Below are 15,949 nucleotides of genomic sequence, written 5' to 3' on the forward strand. Positions count from 1 at the left end.
GGGGGGCGGGGTTGGGGTGGAGGGGGAGGGAGTTGGGGTGGAGGGGCGGGGGTTGGGGTGGAGGGGGTGGGAGTTGGGGTGGAGGGGGATGGAGTTGTGGTGGAGGGAGTTGGGGTGGAGGGGGAGGGAGTTGGGGTGGAGGGGGAGGGGAGTTGGGGTGGAGGGGGGGGGAGTTGGGGTGGAGGGGGAGGGAGTTGGGGTGGAGGGGGAGGGAGTTGGGGTGGAGGGGCGGGGGTTGGGGTGGAGGGGGCGGGAGTTGGGGTGGAGGGGGATGGAGTTGTGGTGGAGGGAGTTGGGGTGGAGGGGGAGGGAGTTGGGGTGGAGGGGGAGGGGAGTTGGGGTGGAGGGGGAGGGGAGTTGGGGTGGAGGGGGAGGGAGTTGGGGTGGAGGGGCGGGGGTTGGGGTGGAGGGGGAGGGGAGTTGGGGTGGAGGGGGCGGGGTTGGACTGTGGTGGGCGTGGTCTGGTCGCCATCACTGCGAGCGAGAGGAGCGGTAGGCCCAAGGCCTCTTCGCAGCTGAAGTGGGTCCCGGCGCTTGGCAACGCGATCTCTGTTAACCTGGTAACGCGATCTCTGTGTTAACCTGGTAACGCGATCTCTGTGTTAACCTGGTAATGCGATCTCCGTGTTAACCTGGTAACGCGATCTCCGTGTTAACATGATAACGTAGTCTGTGTTAGCATGATAACGTAGTCTCTGTGTTAACCTGGTAACGCGATCTCCGTGTTAACATGATAACGTAGTCTGTGTTAACCTGATAACGTTGTCTCTGTGTTAACCTGGTAACGCGATTTCGGTGTTAACCTGGTAACACGGTCTCCTTGTTAAACTGGTAACGCGATCTCTGTGTTAACCTGGTAACGCGATCTCCGTGTTAACCTGGTAACGCGATCTCCGTGTTAACATGATAACGTAGTCTGTGTTTGCCTGATAACGTAGTCTCTGTGTTAACCTGGTAACGCGATCTCCGTGTTAACATGATAACGTAGTCTGTCTTAACCTGATAACATAGTCTCTGTGTTAACCTGCTAATGGAGGGTCTCTAAATATAATAACGTGGGTTACCTGTTAACCTGATAACGTCGCTTCTCTGTTAACCTGGTTACGCGAAACCTCTTGTGTCGACCTGGTAACGCATTCTATGTTATCTTGGTAACACGGCACATTCGTCATCCGCATCGACATGTGTTCAACTCATAGCCTCGCCCCCTTACAACAGCGTGTTCTTGCTTAGCACTCGGAGTCAAGGTGTTAACGTCTCATTTCACAGGGACATGAGGTGGTTTTTCATCTCACTGTTTTCGCAGGGGTTTGATACGTAGACAGTCCTACCACCCAAGCCAGCTCAAGTTACAAGCCTGAGAATTCACTTGGGGAATGCGAGGTGGTACGGTGTGGAGCACACATCATTTAGATTTAAACACATCACCACTGATATTTACCAATCAATGAGACCATACCCTTATTGCTGAGAATTCTTATTTTACCATGACTATAACAGTTTTTAAGAAAATACAAGGTGCCAATCAATACAAACCTGAGCGCATGTTTACGTTGACGGTTTACAAATGCCACAAGCTGTTAAAGTTGACCTTGTGACAACATTTCGCTCGGTACCAGTGCTGATGGGAAAGTGCTTTCACCCTCTCCTGTTGTGCAGACCCAGTGGTCACATGAAACAGGGATCTCGCAGGTAGCTCTGTAATATCCGCTTCTGTGGGTAGCACTTCTAGGCGAGAGTTCAGAATTGGTTATTTGTCTTGTAACTTGAAACTGACAGCACATTGAGAGGCCTGGCAATGGAGGGGACCGTCTTTTCCTCTCTGTTGTTAGGGGCGATGTCTGATGTCTTGCTCCCCCCATCAAGCCTAGCAAAAACATCTGACATCGTGCCGAACAACGGACGGCACAACCAAAAAACACGTCGGAGACGCGCTGGTAACGGGACACAACCGCAAAACATGTCTTCCTCTACAGCATCTTCCATCACGTTCCCCTTCCTTCCCGTGTCAGCGAGCGGTGACCAGGAAGCCAGCGACTAAGCGATGGCGGCGGTAGTGGCGGTGGCGGCGGCGGTGGGGGGGTCCGTGAACCCGCGGCAAGACTTCCCCGCGTGGCTTGCTGCTCAAGGCATGAGCATGAGCGTGGCGGAGGCGGTGAATCGCGAGCTCGGCATCGGCGACTACGAGGCGCTGCTGGCGTGCGCCGAACAGTCGCACGTGCGTGCCGAGCTGTTCGCCGCCGCGCGCGAACGCTTGCCCTTCGCCTTCTACGCCGTGTTGCGCCGCGTGGCCGAGGCGTCCGCCCCCGCGTGCCGGGACGGCGGGTGGCGGCGTCGTGCCGGGCTCGCCGGGTGGCCACGTGTCGGCGGTGCGGCCGTTCCTGAGCGGCCTCCTGGACGCCATCGTGGTGATGCTCAACAGTCTGAGCCAGGAGCTTCTGCAGTCGGCGGAGCGGTTCACCCGCCTGGAGCCGGCGCTGTACGGCGGCACGCTGGACGACGGCGGAGCGGGGGACGGCGTGACCGTGCAGGATAACGCTGGCTCAGGTGCGCAGCGCTCGACTTGTGCCAGAGGTCGCAAACAGGTTTTGACTCCTTACCCGTACCCATACCCGGCCGTACCCGTACCCTACCCGTACCCAGCCGGGTATGGGTAGGATACGGGTATCGGGTACCTGATTGCGACCTCTGGGATGAAGCCATGTTGCAGGCGCGGGTGGGTTGATTCTAGGAACTTGAATTGTGAGAAGAGACAAGACGTTGGGAAATGAGTGACAAACGGTGACTCACCAGTGACTCACGGCCTACCCGTACCCGGCCGCACCAGGGTTGCAAACGGGTACCCGGCCGGGTACGGGTAGCCAGGTATCGGGTAGGGTACGGGTATCGGGTACCCGTTTGCGACCTCTGACTTGTGCCAACACCGTCACCGTCGACGTGAGGAGTCGGCTGCAGATTTAGGGCAACGAAGAGTGCGGGTTGTGATATCGGTGGTGTTTAATTGTAGGGGCCGTGGTGAAAACGTGGGGCCTCCAGTAGTTGGACTCGGCCTTAAGTGAGGACCTAGCGCCGTTTGTAAACATTAGCACCGAGGACACAAATGCAGTCGGCTTTGGTCTCGGCCACACCACTCCTTCATGCGCCATTATGACCTTAAAAGGTACTCGCTAAGAGCACTTGCCGCACAATCTATGTAGGATACGCGAAGGATCTTTGTTTCGTGGGTGAATGCCTCTACTGCTCACTCGCTTGCCCCTCATTTGATATCTATTGTTGAACGTGGAACCTGAACCTTTATGACAGGCGGTTTTACGCTCAACGTCCCGCGACCCGTTCCTGTATTTGTAAAGTCTGGGTTTAACAATTGGCCTACCAGCGCGAGCAAACTGACCTTCAAGACCATCCCCGCATGACCACCACTGTGTGTCTTGTGACTCTCAGCTATGCAATCTATCGATCTTTTTCATTCACATGGATCTTGCTGGAATGTCTCGGCAACTCAAAGCGCTTTACATCGCGTCTCAAGCATTCAAAGGCCACCCCCAGTGGCAGCGGTCCCTTGATGATTTCCATACGTAATACTGGCAATTTTTGAATTTGGACAATTTGGATATGATGGTGGCACTCAATGGCCAACGCATTTGGAATGTCAGGGATTCTTTGGAATGTCAGGGGTACGCTGTGAAACACACGACGTGTAGTAAATACGGCTAACACGCACCGCAGAAGTAACCAGGGAGTCCTGCCAGATTCGAACCGCGGACCTCTGCAACAAGCGCCAAACATGCTTCCGCTGGGGGGTCGCGTCGCTGCCTCTTGGGGTCAGGAAATCTGGCCACGCCTGCGCCGTACCACGCTTTGCTGCGGTGCTGCGTGCTCCAAGCTGCTCACGTGCGATCTTTTTAGGCCGCTGTTGTGACACCTGGCGTTTGCGCTTTCAGAAGCGGGAGATGGTTCGGCCTACGACGGGGCCCACGATGGGGACCATGACGGGGACCACGACGGGCCCCACGACGGGCCCCACGACGGGCCCCACGACGGGCCCCACGACGGGGCCCACGACGGAGCCCACGACTTGACTGAAGCCTCGGGGGAACTGCAGGAGAACTGCGACGCGCAGGACAACAACAGCCTCTGGGAGACGACGAACATCAAGACGGAGCAAGCGTACGAAGGTACGGCATCCAGGGCAGTGAGTGTACAGGGCGAGGCGGCAGTGAGTCTACGGGCAGTGAGTCGGTCGTCAACCTTGATGATGGGGGAAGAAAAAAAACACGTCATCAATTTTTATTCAGTTTACTTTGTCGGCGACATCTGGGCACGAGACAGAATCCATTTACGGACTCGCGCAGAGCATTGCAACACTTGGCGTTGGAGAACGGCCCGCAGAATCGGAGTTCTCGGAGCTACCTCTGAGATCCCCATGACCTCTGTTTCACATGGGGGGGGGGGGGTAGCACTTTTTTGTCCACCGTGCCACTGAGAGTGATGTTCATCCCGTGGTGAACAAAAAAATGCTTTACAGAGCTAGAATTTATGCACTGGAAAACCAAATTTCTCCTTTGTTTTTTTTTAGCAGGTATTCACCAAGACCATCAACTCACTGCCCTTGAGAACCCAGTTTTAGTCACCGGCAGTACCAACTCTGCGCTCGGACCTCTGTGCCACCCGGCCTCCTGAATTTCCATCTCACGGGTTTCTCATCCACAGAAAGTGTGGTTCATTGTCGGCCTACACAGAGAAGCTCTTGTTGATTGGCTAGATCGAACTAAGCGAAGTGTGATCTGTGACCCAGAGCTGGAAGACTGGCACGTGGAGGGAGACACCGGGGTGGGAGAAGATAGCGACGACGGTGAAGCCAACTGGGACGTGGACGTGAAGGCGGACGACATGAAGAACGCCGGCGATGCGTGTAAACACTCACCGCCCGTACACTCACTGCCCGCACACTCTGCCGGCACACTCTGCCCACACACTCTGCCCACACTCTCTGCCCACACACTCTGCCCACACACTCTGCCCACACACTCTGCCCACACACTCTGCCCACACACACTCTGCCCACACACTCTGCCCACACACTCTGCCCACACACACTCTGCCCACACACTCTGCCCACACACACGCTGCCCACACACTCTGCCCACACACTCTGCCCACACACTCTCTGCCGTATGGCCACACAGTGCTCGGACTGATAGTGAATGGCGGGCCTGGGGTCTGGCTTGCTGTTTGTGTACCAGCCTGATTTGCTGGGGAGATTGAGGCATTGGCCCTCCTTGCATATCACTGGCTCGGTGGCCACTTTTGCCTTGTGGTGCCGCCTTCCGACGTCATAACTGTACACGTGTCAGGTCGTGAGACGCGATTTTTATTCCGACTTATTGAATCTTGACCTGCAGATGCCTGGCGCAGTTTCAAACAACGTATCTAATTGTGGCCAAATGAGCATTGTTTTTCAACTCACCGGTGAGTGAGCTGAAACAATAATATCTCACATTTTCATTTATTTGACTGCGTCGGGTTGGTGGAGGGTCTGAACGACACAAATTTGAGCAGACCATTACATGGCCATGACCAAAAGAAATCAATTGTGAAATCGTAACCTCGGCTGCCGACACCTACGCGCTTGGGTGAAGATTATCATCCGAGACGGAGCTCGCGGTCAAGTGGGCTCTGCGCTTCTCTCTTTGCAGGCGACCTGAAAAAAGAGGGCAGCGAGCCCCTGCGCCACGCGGTGGACGGGGGGACCCCTCCACACGCCCTGGCGAGGAAGGCCCCGGCACCCCGGGGCTTCCCGGCATGGCGGCCATTCGCCGGCGCCGCGGGGGAGGGAGGGAGCGGCCGTGTGGGCGTGCGCCAGCGCGGCTCCGGCTCGGCTAACGGCTCGGAGTCGCGGACCAGGGGAGGCGGCGGAGGCGGAGGCAGCGGCGACGACGGAGCGGCGCTAGGATGGCTCCCGTGCGAGCGGCGGGAGCAGCACGCGTGCCCGAGCGCGCGCGGCTTGGCGGCGTCCGGCGCCGGCAACGCGAGCCAGCAGCGATGTGAGCATGCGTCCACTCTCGCCACGACGATCACGGTTTTGTGTTCGCGATGGAGCCACCGTCCCTGACGCCAGGGATTGTGGGGAGGGGTGGCACTTTGGGCGGCGCTTTACACGCGATAAGCGACTTGCATAACCCAACGTAGCCAAACGAATACCATTGAAAAAATTACATGTGATAGCTGCTAAATTTGGATGTGAGATTTGTTCTTAAACTCACCGGTGAGCTGCAACAACAGTTATAATCGGCATGTTGAACGCTTGTACACGCGGCCGTGCTGTGTGTGTGAGAGTGTCTCACGGCACAAATTTGGCCGTATCATTGCTACGCGGCTTAACCCTAAAAAATCCAATGATGATTTTTGACACATTGAGTACGAGACCCCCGCCAAACGCGCGATGGCTACTGGGCACGCCGCCACGGAGCTTTGCATTCTAACCCCTACCCCCCCCCCCCCCGTCTCTTTCCCAGCTGCCGAGTGGGGGGAGCCCCGGGGCTGGTACGGCTTCACCTACTCCCAGCTGCCGGGCCCCGCCGGCGCCCAGTTCAGCGCGGGGGACCTGGAGCCGCACGGCACGCGGGGAGGGGCGGCGCCGGCCCCCTCGCACCCCACGCGCGGCGACGCGGCCTTCGGCGGCGGCGGTGGCAGCCGGGCGAAGAAGGCGGCGGCGGCGGCGACGGCGCAGCACGGCGGGCGTTGCGGGCAGCTGCAGTGCCACGTGTGCCGGGCCAGCTTCCGCTACCAGTGCTTGCTGGCGTTGCACATGCGCAAGCACACGGGCGAGAAGCCCTTCTCGTGCGAGCTGTGCGGCAAGACCTTCTCGCTGTCGCACAACCTGTCGCGGCACAAGCGCATCCACCGCGGCGAGACGTTCGCGTGCGAGGTGTGCGGCAAGCACTTCTCGCGCTTCTACATGCTGGCGCACCACAAGAAGGAGATGCACGCCCTGAAGCCCCTGGGGGAGCCCGCTGGGGAGGAGCAGCACGGAGTGTTCGAGGGATGAGACGCCGCTTTTGCCGCTCCTCGCTGGGATTTTCGACCGCGGTCCAGGCCACGGCACCGCGGAGGCCTGCACCGTCGTAGGACGCATTGAGAGTTGTCGCTCCGAGCCGGCGACTTTGATCCGGTGAACTGTAGTCGCGCTGGGAGCTGCTTTGGTGCAGAGGGGTCATCTTTTTAATTCCTTTTTGATAGGTTTGTAATTTGGACTCTTTTGCTCGGGTCGTGTTTTCAGAGTCGGAAGGTGACGTGGAAGTGCACCGTTGTGTGCGCGCGAAGCTCGGACACGCCTACTCTGCTCGCGGTCAGCGTCGTTGGTAAACGTTCACCGTGCTTGCATCACGTCGTTACAAACTGGGAGCTCCGCGCTCTGCAGACGCCTCGCGGCCTTTGCCGCTGGGGGCAAACTATCTGCCGTGGCGGACGTGACATGCCGAATTAAAGTAATATAAGTGTTTTTTTATCGATCGCAGTTGGCGGCGTGAAAGAGAAATTGCCACTTCCAACATAACAAGAGTTTGTGTGGACACGACGAAGTATTGGCCAACGTATGAGCTGTGGACCGGTAGGAGATGGCAAATGACACGGATTTATCCCCCTTCATAAACCAAATAAATAACCGCACTTGGAGTTTGCCACGATCTCTATAGCAAGGATCGAGAGACAACTCCGGTCGCTGCCGCGTGCGCAGTGGCGGCGGCGACAGCGGCGTCTTTCACGGACTCGGGGGCACGAGGGAGAGGGTGCGCGTTTCGTGTTTTTGACCGAGCGGTCTGCGAAATGTTGTTTCTGTCGTGGCAATAAGCACAGCGAGTGAAAACCAAACGAACCGTGGTGCATGCAAGCTTAATGTCCGTGGGTGCCAAGAACTCTTTTGTATCATGTTCCACGCGCGTGCGTGTGCCACGCCGTGATGATGCGCGGGCCACGACGTAGACGCAAGGGTTTGTGAAGCCTGTGCTCGTCCAGGGCTCGTAGACACGCTGGAGTCCAGGGGGTGAATGTAGTGAATCGAAATCCCGCGGTGTGTGTGTGTAGTCGGTGATGAAGCGGTGAGGGTGGCAGCCGCTGCTTGTCGCGTACACACTTGCCTGCCATGCAAATATAACTTAAGGGATGCAAACATGGACGGGTCTCGAGAGATTTTTATGCGCGAATGTGCATGTTCTGGCCCGGCGCGTGTCCCGTCGCGAGTCGAGGCCTTCGCTCGCCCGATGCCGAGCCGTCACCACGCCGCACCAGCGGCTTCCCGTCACGCCCTGCCGTCGCGTTCTCCTCGGCCAAGCCGATCGCTGCTCCGCGTCGATCCCCGCCTCCGGCCTTCGACTCGTGACCCCCACCCCTCCCCCCGATGGAGGGGAGTGATTTCCCACCGTGGCGGGAGCAGTCGCAAACGGGACGCGCGTGGCTTCGCCCGTCCTCTCTCTCTCCCCCCCGCGGTTCGCGCCACGTTTACGGTTGTTGCCTTTATTATAAAGATGATGATGATGATAATAAGTCATTCACACATTTTGGCATCGGTGCTATGGTTCTTTATGGCGCGTAGGTGGTGATCATGAAGGAAGGCGCCGCCCAATGCGTTTCACAGATGCAGCCTGAGGGAGTGTTCACGGCGGCGGGGCGAGGTCGCCGTGCGTATTCCCAAGTGAGCAATTTGCGGTGTAACCCGTCAAGTTTGTACCGTGGCACGGGTACACAATGGACTACTCTTGCGAATGATGTCAGGGGATCTTTTAATGTTCACTGTGAGGCAGACGGCGCCTGGTATTCGCGCGGTTATTACACCGCTGTAATTACCAGATGTAATTACCAGACTGCGCCTGGCATATTTGTATTTCTACGCTGTAATTACCAGACGGCGCCTGGTAATTGGTTAATACACCGCTGTATTACCAGGGGCGAATCTCCACGATGAAACGACGAATGCGTTTTATCCGCCGAGCCGTACAATGTGCGTACAACTAACGAGCCTTATTGAACACAGAGACCGGGTTCGCATAATCGCCACGGATAAAATGGCAACTCGCTGGTATCGTACAACGTGAAGTAATAAACATGGCCGCGAGCAGCTACGTTGGGGGGCAGCAGACAGGGTGGGGTATTTGGGAATACGGAGTTCCACAGCCTGTGATGGAAGGCACTCTTCAACATGACAGGCAACGTTTTACACGTGCGACGACTCGAGCGAAGGTTATAAGAAGTCGGGGGTCAAGGAGATGGTGGGGGTGGTCAGAGAGGAGGAGGCCCGGCAATATGGTGGTTGAACACTCCGAAAGGAAACGGCCAATCTGGCAGGAGGGTCCATAATCCAGGTTTTTGGGTTAGATCAATATAAATGTGTCGTTAAACCTGCCACCAGCCGACACAGCCAATTAGCAAGGTTTTGATCACGTTAATAAAAAACGCCAATTCGTTACTAGCACAGCACACCGGTGTGTTTGAGAGTAAACCCACTGACATTTACAATTCGAGTGCAACGTTTCGCTAGTAATTGCAGCTAGCATCATCAGGTGACAGCGTCCATGTTAAACCAGCAGAAGGGGTGCGCGGGAAAGGTAATTTGTGGTCGTAGCGATAACATGACCGGGATGCGACCTTGTAGATACGGGCGCTCTGATTTGGTATTCATGCCGCTGTGAATGTCGCCATCAGCCCTGCTGTGCTGATGGCGGCGTGGCACCGAACCGCTGATTTGACCTCCCCTTTCCGGTTCATCGAAGTTGGGACCGTCCTGTTGTGCGCGTGACCCTGCAGTGTCGCTCGCTCGCCAGCCAGGCGAGTTCCTTTATAAACGGGTTCCCGGTTTATAAAGCAACTCGCGATGGCCGCGCGCTGCTGCCGAAACGTGTCTAGTGCTCCCCGCCTTTCTCTTCCTCCGTCTGCCTCTCTCCGTGAGTTTGCGCCAGCGTCGTAGGTCGCTCACTCGCTCTTCATATTTCATATGGATTAATAGCGGCAGGTTACAGATGTAATTTTTGATTTGTTATCCACTCGGTTGTCTGTTTAAATGAGTGAAGGCAGCAGCAGCAGGAGACTCTTTATGATGTGGGTCGATGGTTTGGGATTCGTGGCCGCACTCGCATGCCGCCGAATCTTTGATGCGCCATTTGTGCATCGGGTGGCCGCATCGGCCACATGCCCCGGTCCTGATTCGGTTGATGGTCGATCATTGGCGGTGTGGAAGGTTGAAACGGGGAGGTTCGACGGTAGGGGCCTGTACGAGATGTTAATTTTTGACATCGGGCGCAGTCCAGAGACTCGCTTCCATCTCTCGACTTCATTTGTATTTGTGGCTTGGAGCGAGGCTGCTGTGATCCAGAATTGGTAGCGTGATTTTAGGTGGATAAGCGGCGCTGGGTTTATATTCCAACGTACCGGAAGGTTGCTTTTTGGTATTCCCGGATGGGATTTGCGGTGGGTGAGCACCGGGAGCCGCTGGGTCGGCGTCTACTTCAGCGTACCTGAGATGGCACGCATTGCAATGTTCAGTTGTGTGTCGATATAACTCGAGTGCGAGAGCACTGCGTTCCCACACGGGTGAGCAATACTCTCCACGTCGAATACACGAGTGCGAGCGTAGCAGTCCTTAGTGTTCGCGCATCACAGCCCCAACTAGTTCCCGCACGCTCGCTCGCTCGCTCTCAGACGAGGACCATGATGTCGTCGAGCGGCTTGCGCGCGAGGTTGGGCACGGTGGCGCCGCGCGCAGGGAAACCCACGGGCAGCAGCATCAGCAGCTTCTCGTTGTCCGGGCGGCGGAGGAGCTCCCTGAGTCGCGCGCCACAGTTCAGCGGCGTGGACGTCAGCGTCGCCAGCCCCACGTTCTGCGCAGCGGCGAGGGGGGGGGGGGCAAGGGAGACACGATTTAAACGGATGAAACGAAAAGCTTCTGTGCCGCAGAAATCAGAACCGCTTGGAAGAAAATACGACCGGGAACGTGGGGATCACGGCTCGGCACAACTGCCAGGGATGTTGCCGAAAACCTCGCCGCCGCCACCACCAGCGTGGAGAGAGATAGGTCAAGGCAGATGCGTTCACATCTCCCTCGAACGGCAGCGGGCAGCTGGAGAGTCGGCGTGGGCACCGCCACCCCCCGTCCTCACCTGCAGGGCTGCCAGCAAGATGCCGCACGCGATGGATGTGCTGATCTCGTTGTAGTAGTGAACCACGCGGCTCCCGTCGTGGGGCCGCGTGCCGTACACCTGCTTGAACACCACGATAAGGTACGGGGCCGTCTCCAGGTAGGGCTTCTGCCAGGACAGGCTGGGTAGTTAGACAACACAAAGTCAAAGATCCCCCCCCCCGTATTGCTATACCAGTGTGTGAAAGAAGTTTATCCATATAATTATTAGCCATATAGCCTTCAACAGAGTTGGGGCAAGTGCTGTTAGCGAGCACCTATGAAGGCCGGCGTGGCACACGAGGGGGTGGGTGGCCATCACCACACCTGATGGCCTTTGTCCCCCCAGTGGTGATATTTACACGCTGCACCAGGTACTCATTTTAACTGTAATAACTTTATTTTAGCAGGTAAGGCCCACTGAGCTATGTAGCTCTTTTCCAGAAGCGACCTGGCCAAGGCCTAGCCATGGAGTCAACATTGGGGGGGGACCAAATCTTCCAGGGGGTCTGGGGGTCGCCCCTCAGAAAAAAAAAAATCTCAATTTGAAAACGAATTTCCTTCCTAAAATACAAAAAAATTCACTAACACACAGGATGGACTTTTTATTTATTTTTTCCAATAATGTTTAATAGTGTATTGTATTACATTGCTCTGTTTATGAAGTTTTACCTTTTCTTGTTTCATTGTATGTAATGGCAGAGATTAGGGATTAATAAAGTACAACCATAACCACAATCATATAAACAGAAATCTATTTTATAGCAATATATTGGGGGGGACATTTTTAGCATATTTTAATATTGGGGGGGGGGGGGATGTGTCCCCCCCCCCCCCCCCCCCCAATATATATATAATTACGGACTTGGCTACAAATGATAGCTCAACGAAGTGGCTTATCACGTGGAAATATATAGCATGGAGGGGAAAAACCGGAGGGCGGGGGGGGGTACCCCCAGTGGCAGCTGTCCCTACGTGCCTGTGCGAGAGGCGGCGGACGTCGCTGACCCAGCGGGCGCCCATGCGCCGCCGGTAGTTCACCTCCTCCTCGGCCTCCACGGCGAGACGCACTCGCCGCTTGGTGGCGGCGTCACGCACCACCACGAAGGTCCACGGCTCCGTGTGAGCCCCGCTCGGGGACGAGCCTGCTCCCATCGGGGGCGGAACGGGGGGGGGGGGGAGATATTGGTGGGGGGATGAAGAGGCTTTGGGGGGCGGAGACACGAAGCGGGGGGGGGGGGGATGTGGAGGGGGACATTGGGGGTGGGGTGGTGGGGGTGCATGGGGACGGAAGACACTCGGGTGGGGGGGGGGGCATGGGGAGGGAGTGGGGCTTGGGGAGGAGAGATACTGGGGAGGGCATGGGGAGGGGAGACAAGGGTGGGGGGAGGCATAGGTAGGGCGTGGGGCAAGGGAGACTGGGGGGTGGGGGGCTTGGGTAGGGGAGACACTGGGGTGGTGGGGGGGAGGGAGGCATGGGGAGCGAGTGGGGTGGGAGACGACGCCATTCGGAACTCTTGCAGAGCAGTGAAACCCTCGAGGGGGTCTCAAGGATATCCTCTCCGCGGGCCGCAGTAGCAGCGAGTTGTTTGACGGTCTCAGCCTGGTCACCAATGGGGCCGTCCATAAATGACGTCACGCGATTTTGGACGATTTTTGACCTCCACCCCCCCTCGTTACACGGCGTCACAAAAAGTCAGACCCCCCCTCAAATATGACGTCACAAAGCTCTGCCCCCCAAAAAAAAAACATGCTTCAAATCGCTTTAAACTATTGTCATTGTAGAGCGTATTTAATGTGGCGCTGCACTCTGATGTTGTAGGAGAAAACATTTATCAAAACGCCTATTTAATTAAGTAGAACGTGTTGTCTACATTTATTTAATGTTGCGCATTTTGATGTGACGTTACATTTCTCAACCCCCCCCCCCTCGTCACAAATGACCCCCACCCACCAACCTAGGTGCGTGACGTCATTTATGGACGGCCCCTAACTCTGTGATATCCGATTCCACGGACTGTTCTCGAACAACACGAAGGGCGGCACCGTTCTGCGAGAATTCCGAATAGATTCTCTATCTCGTGATTTAACATGAACTGCCCTAACAATTTCGATTTAAAGCTTTCGTGACTGCAGGGATTCATCTTCTTGATTCTTTCGGTAAAGTCACGTAGAAGGGAAGTAATACTTTTATTATGTTTTATTTTTTTTATTTTTTTTATTTTATTACTTCCATTCTACGTGACTTTACCGAAAGAATCAAGAAGATGCCCTAACAATCTTCTTGGTTCTTTCGGTAAAGTCACGTAGAAGGGAAATAATAAAATAATAAAAATAAAACATAATAAAATACAATTCTTACGACGTTTCGGCCACAACGCAAGCAGCCGTCCTCAGGTGAAGAACAGGTCTGTCGGAAAGACAGCGTCTGAATGAACACCACCAAGCTTGGCAGCGTATATTTAAGCTGGGTTAGGGGAGGAAGGGCGCCTTGACAAATGAATTTGCATATCAATTGAGGACATTAGCATATTTATGGGAAAATGCAGATATGGGATTAGTCACTACTTGTGGAATGCGTAGGAGGGGGGAGGGTCTCAAAGTCATATTATGCCCGTGCATTATGTAGGATTAGCAGAAACAATGGGAGGAGGTAGGGTTAGCAGTAATGAAGGGAAGGAATTTTAATAGTAAGGAGCCCTAACAATACTAATGATCTGGACGTATACAGCGTCTTGGTACGGCCATCATATCCAGCCGCTCTATCCCAGCGGTGGCCAATCCGGGCATCGCGATCCACGGGTGGGATGGCCGCGAAAGATGTCGTGGGTCTCAGGAGAAACAATAACAGGCACCGCGAACATCGGCTGGGAGCAATCCCCATTCCGGCTGAGGATGGTCCGAGGAAGCGGATATCCCAGAGCTACATCTGAGATCGCTTTGTGTTTCGTTTCTTGTCCTCCCGCACCTCCGATTACCACCGTTGGCTACGTACGGTGCTAAAGAAGTTCAACATACACCAGAATACAATCTTTTTTTTATCCTGGAGGAATCCGATGAGCTATGAAGCGCTTTTTTCCGCAGATGCCCAGTGTGGGCAGACGTCAACAACCCGCGACCGATGGACGGCGCGAGTGCTCCGAGTGTTGCATCACGTGGTCCAATCCACCCGGGGGGGTGGTGGGGGTGGTAGGGGTGGTGGGGGTGGTCGGGTGGTGGGGGTCGTGGGGGTGGTGGGGGTCGTGGGGGTGGTGGGGGTGGTGGGGTGATGGGGGTCGTGGGGGTCGTGGGGGTGGTAGGGTCGTGGGGGTGGTGGGAGTGGTGGGGGTTGTGGGGGTGGTAGGGGGGTGGGGGTGGTGGGGTGGGGGTGGTAAGGTGGGGGTGGTGGGGGTCGTGGGGGTGGTAGGGTGGGGGTGGTGGGGGTGGGAGTCACGGGGCTGTCTGGGGGGCGATCGTAGAGACACCACCGGAGTGGACCCCGTCGCTACCACGTGCGTGCAATTGGCCACCGCTGCGCTCGAGGGAACAAACCGCCCCGGCACTCGCGGCCGTAGGGGTCACGTGGGACGCGCGCGCGCGCGCGCACCGGCCGTGCGGACGACGTTCCGGATCACCGCCAGCGGCACGGGCTCGGCGCTGAAGTGGCGGACCGAGCGCCGCGCGTCCATCAGCTCGTAGAATTCCCGCGAGCGACGCAGCATGTCCGCCTCGCCGTGCCGCGGCAGCGAGAAAGGGATGGAGCCCGCCTCCTCCACCTCGTCACCCTCCTCCATCTCGTCACCCTCCTCCTCGGCGGGCCCTGTAGACGCGCCACGCGGCACGGACCGTGGTTAGAGACGCGCGCCATCGTGGGCTGCTGCTATGCAGACAGCAGCAGCGAGGCTTGCTGGATCACAAAAGACACATCCCCCGTGTAGCCTTAACACACTGTTGGGGCAAGTGCTGTTAGCGAGCACCTATGAAGGCCAGAACGGCACACGAGGGGGTGGGTGGCCAGCACCACGTCCGGCCGCCTTTGTCTCCCTATTGTCGATGTTGACACACCGCACCAGGTACTCATTTGAGGCTGAGTCGACCAAGGGGAGGCCTAGGACCGGTTCAGACAATCGTCACCCGGTGTTTAGACGCCGTGAGCGGGAATCGAACTCGGGTCTCCAGGTTCGTAGCGCAACGCTGACCGCTGCACCACCGCTCCTCACACTCCAGAATCTTCCTCTCTATCCTTGGGCGTTCGTGGTGGCCATCTCCCGGCTTGCCAGGGCTTTCTCTTCTGGCAGCAGCAGCAGCAGCGGCAATGTGTCTCACGTTCTCGATGCCAATGTCTCCGTGTCACAACTCCGACTGTATTACATTTATAAAAGTTTTGCTGGCTGGCTGGCTGCGACGGACGGTCAAGTCCAAAGGATGGGCGCGTTGCTGGACTCGCCGACACCAAAGTTGTGCTCACTGCTCCCGGGGTCTCTACGTGTGCGACAAACCGGTATTAACCGGTTTCCCCCATGCGATTACCGGTTACGCAGCGCACCTATATGAAGCGCGTGCTGGAGCCGCGACTCACCCTCGATTTCCTCCTTCGCCGGGTCGGTGTCGTCGACCAAGTCGTCGCCTGCCCAGACCTCCATCCTTCCTCCTCCTCCCTTCATCCCCAGGGCCCATCCCAGCAGGAGGCACGCGGCGAGGACGAGGAGGAGGGGAGCCGAGAGCGACGAGGTGAGGGGCATCCCCCACCACACCAGCCACGACATCGGGACACGTGGCGGCGATTCCCCTATAACCTCCCTTCTC

At 56.8% G+C, this 15,949-nt stretch overlaps 2 protein-coding genes across 3 annotated transcripts; one reads left to right on the top strand and one right to left on the bottom strand.

Annotated features, from left to right (window-relative positions):
* The first annotated feature begins 437 nt into the window (after positions 1–437).
* Positions 438–8,603, top strand: LOC144949128 (uncharacterized). Of its 2 annotated transcripts, none has more exons than XM_078878993.1 (6): positions 438–520; positions 2,013–2,547; positions 3,942–4,175; positions 4,796–4,912; positions 5,697–6,044; positions 6,516–8,603. In XM_078878993.1, exons 2-6 carry the CDS (start codon positions 2,412–2,414, stop codon positions 7,046–7,048), a joined length of 1,368 nt encoding a protein of 455 aa, XP_078735119.1. In that variant the 5' UTR covers positions 438–520; positions 2,013–2,411; the 3' UTR covers positions 7,049–8,603. The 2 variants fall into 2 exon arrangements, with proteins under 2 accessions (XP_078735119.1, XP_078735118.1); XM_078878992.1 differs by having other exon boundaries at positions 460–560.
* A 2,031-nt stretch (positions 8,604–10,634) lies between these two features.
* On the bottom strand, positions 10,635–15,909 carry IYD (iodotyrosine deiodinase). Its single transcript, XM_078878804.1, has 5 exons — positions 15,690–15,909; positions 14,751–14,963; positions 12,144–12,309; positions 11,148–11,307; positions 10,635–10,868 (listed from the first exon to the last, which is right to left on the bottom strand). Exons 1-5 carry the CDS (start codon positions 15,907–15,909, stop codon positions 10,686–10,688), a joined length of 942 nt encoding a protein of 313 aa, XP_078734930.1. The 3' UTR covers positions 10,635–10,685.
* Positions 15,910–15,949: the final 40 nt, after the last annotated feature.

The sequence above is a fragment of the Lampetra fluviatilis genome, chromosome 52, assembly GCF_964198595.1.
Source record: "Lampetra fluviatilis chromosome 52, kcLamFluv1.1, whole genome shotgun sequence".
Taxonomy (NCBI): Eukaryota; Metazoa; Chordata; class Hyperoartia; order Petromyzontiformes; family Petromyzontidae; genus Lampetra; species Lampetra fluviatilis.

Bases quoted from the DNA above. Each gene is read 5' to 3' on its own strand.
- LOC144949128 (XM_078878993.1), top strand. From the start codon at position 2,412: ATGCTCAACAGTCTGAGCCAGGAGCTTCTGCAGTCGGCGGAGCGGTTC. The intron at 4,176-4,795 runs GTACGGCATCCA...TCTGTGACCCAG, and splicing joins GACGGAGCAAGCGTACGAAG to AGCTGGAAGACTGGCACGTG. The intron at 6,045-6,515 runs GTGAGCATGCGT...TCTCTTTCCCAG, and splicing joins CAACGCGAGCCAGCAGCGAT to CTGCCGAGTGGGGGGAGCCC.
- IYD (XM_078878804.1), bottom strand. From the start codon at position 15,909: ATGTCGTGGCTGGTGTGGTGGGGGATGCCCCTCACCTCGTCGCTCTCG. The intron at 14,964-15,689 runs GTGCGCTGCGTA...GCGCGTCTACAG, and splicing joins CCAGCACGCGCTTCATATAG to GGCCCGCCGAGGAGGAGGGT. The intron at 12,310-14,750 runs GTGCGCGCGCGC...CGATGGGAGCAG, and splicing joins GAACGTCGTCCGCACGGCCG to GCTCGTCCCCGAGCGGGGCT.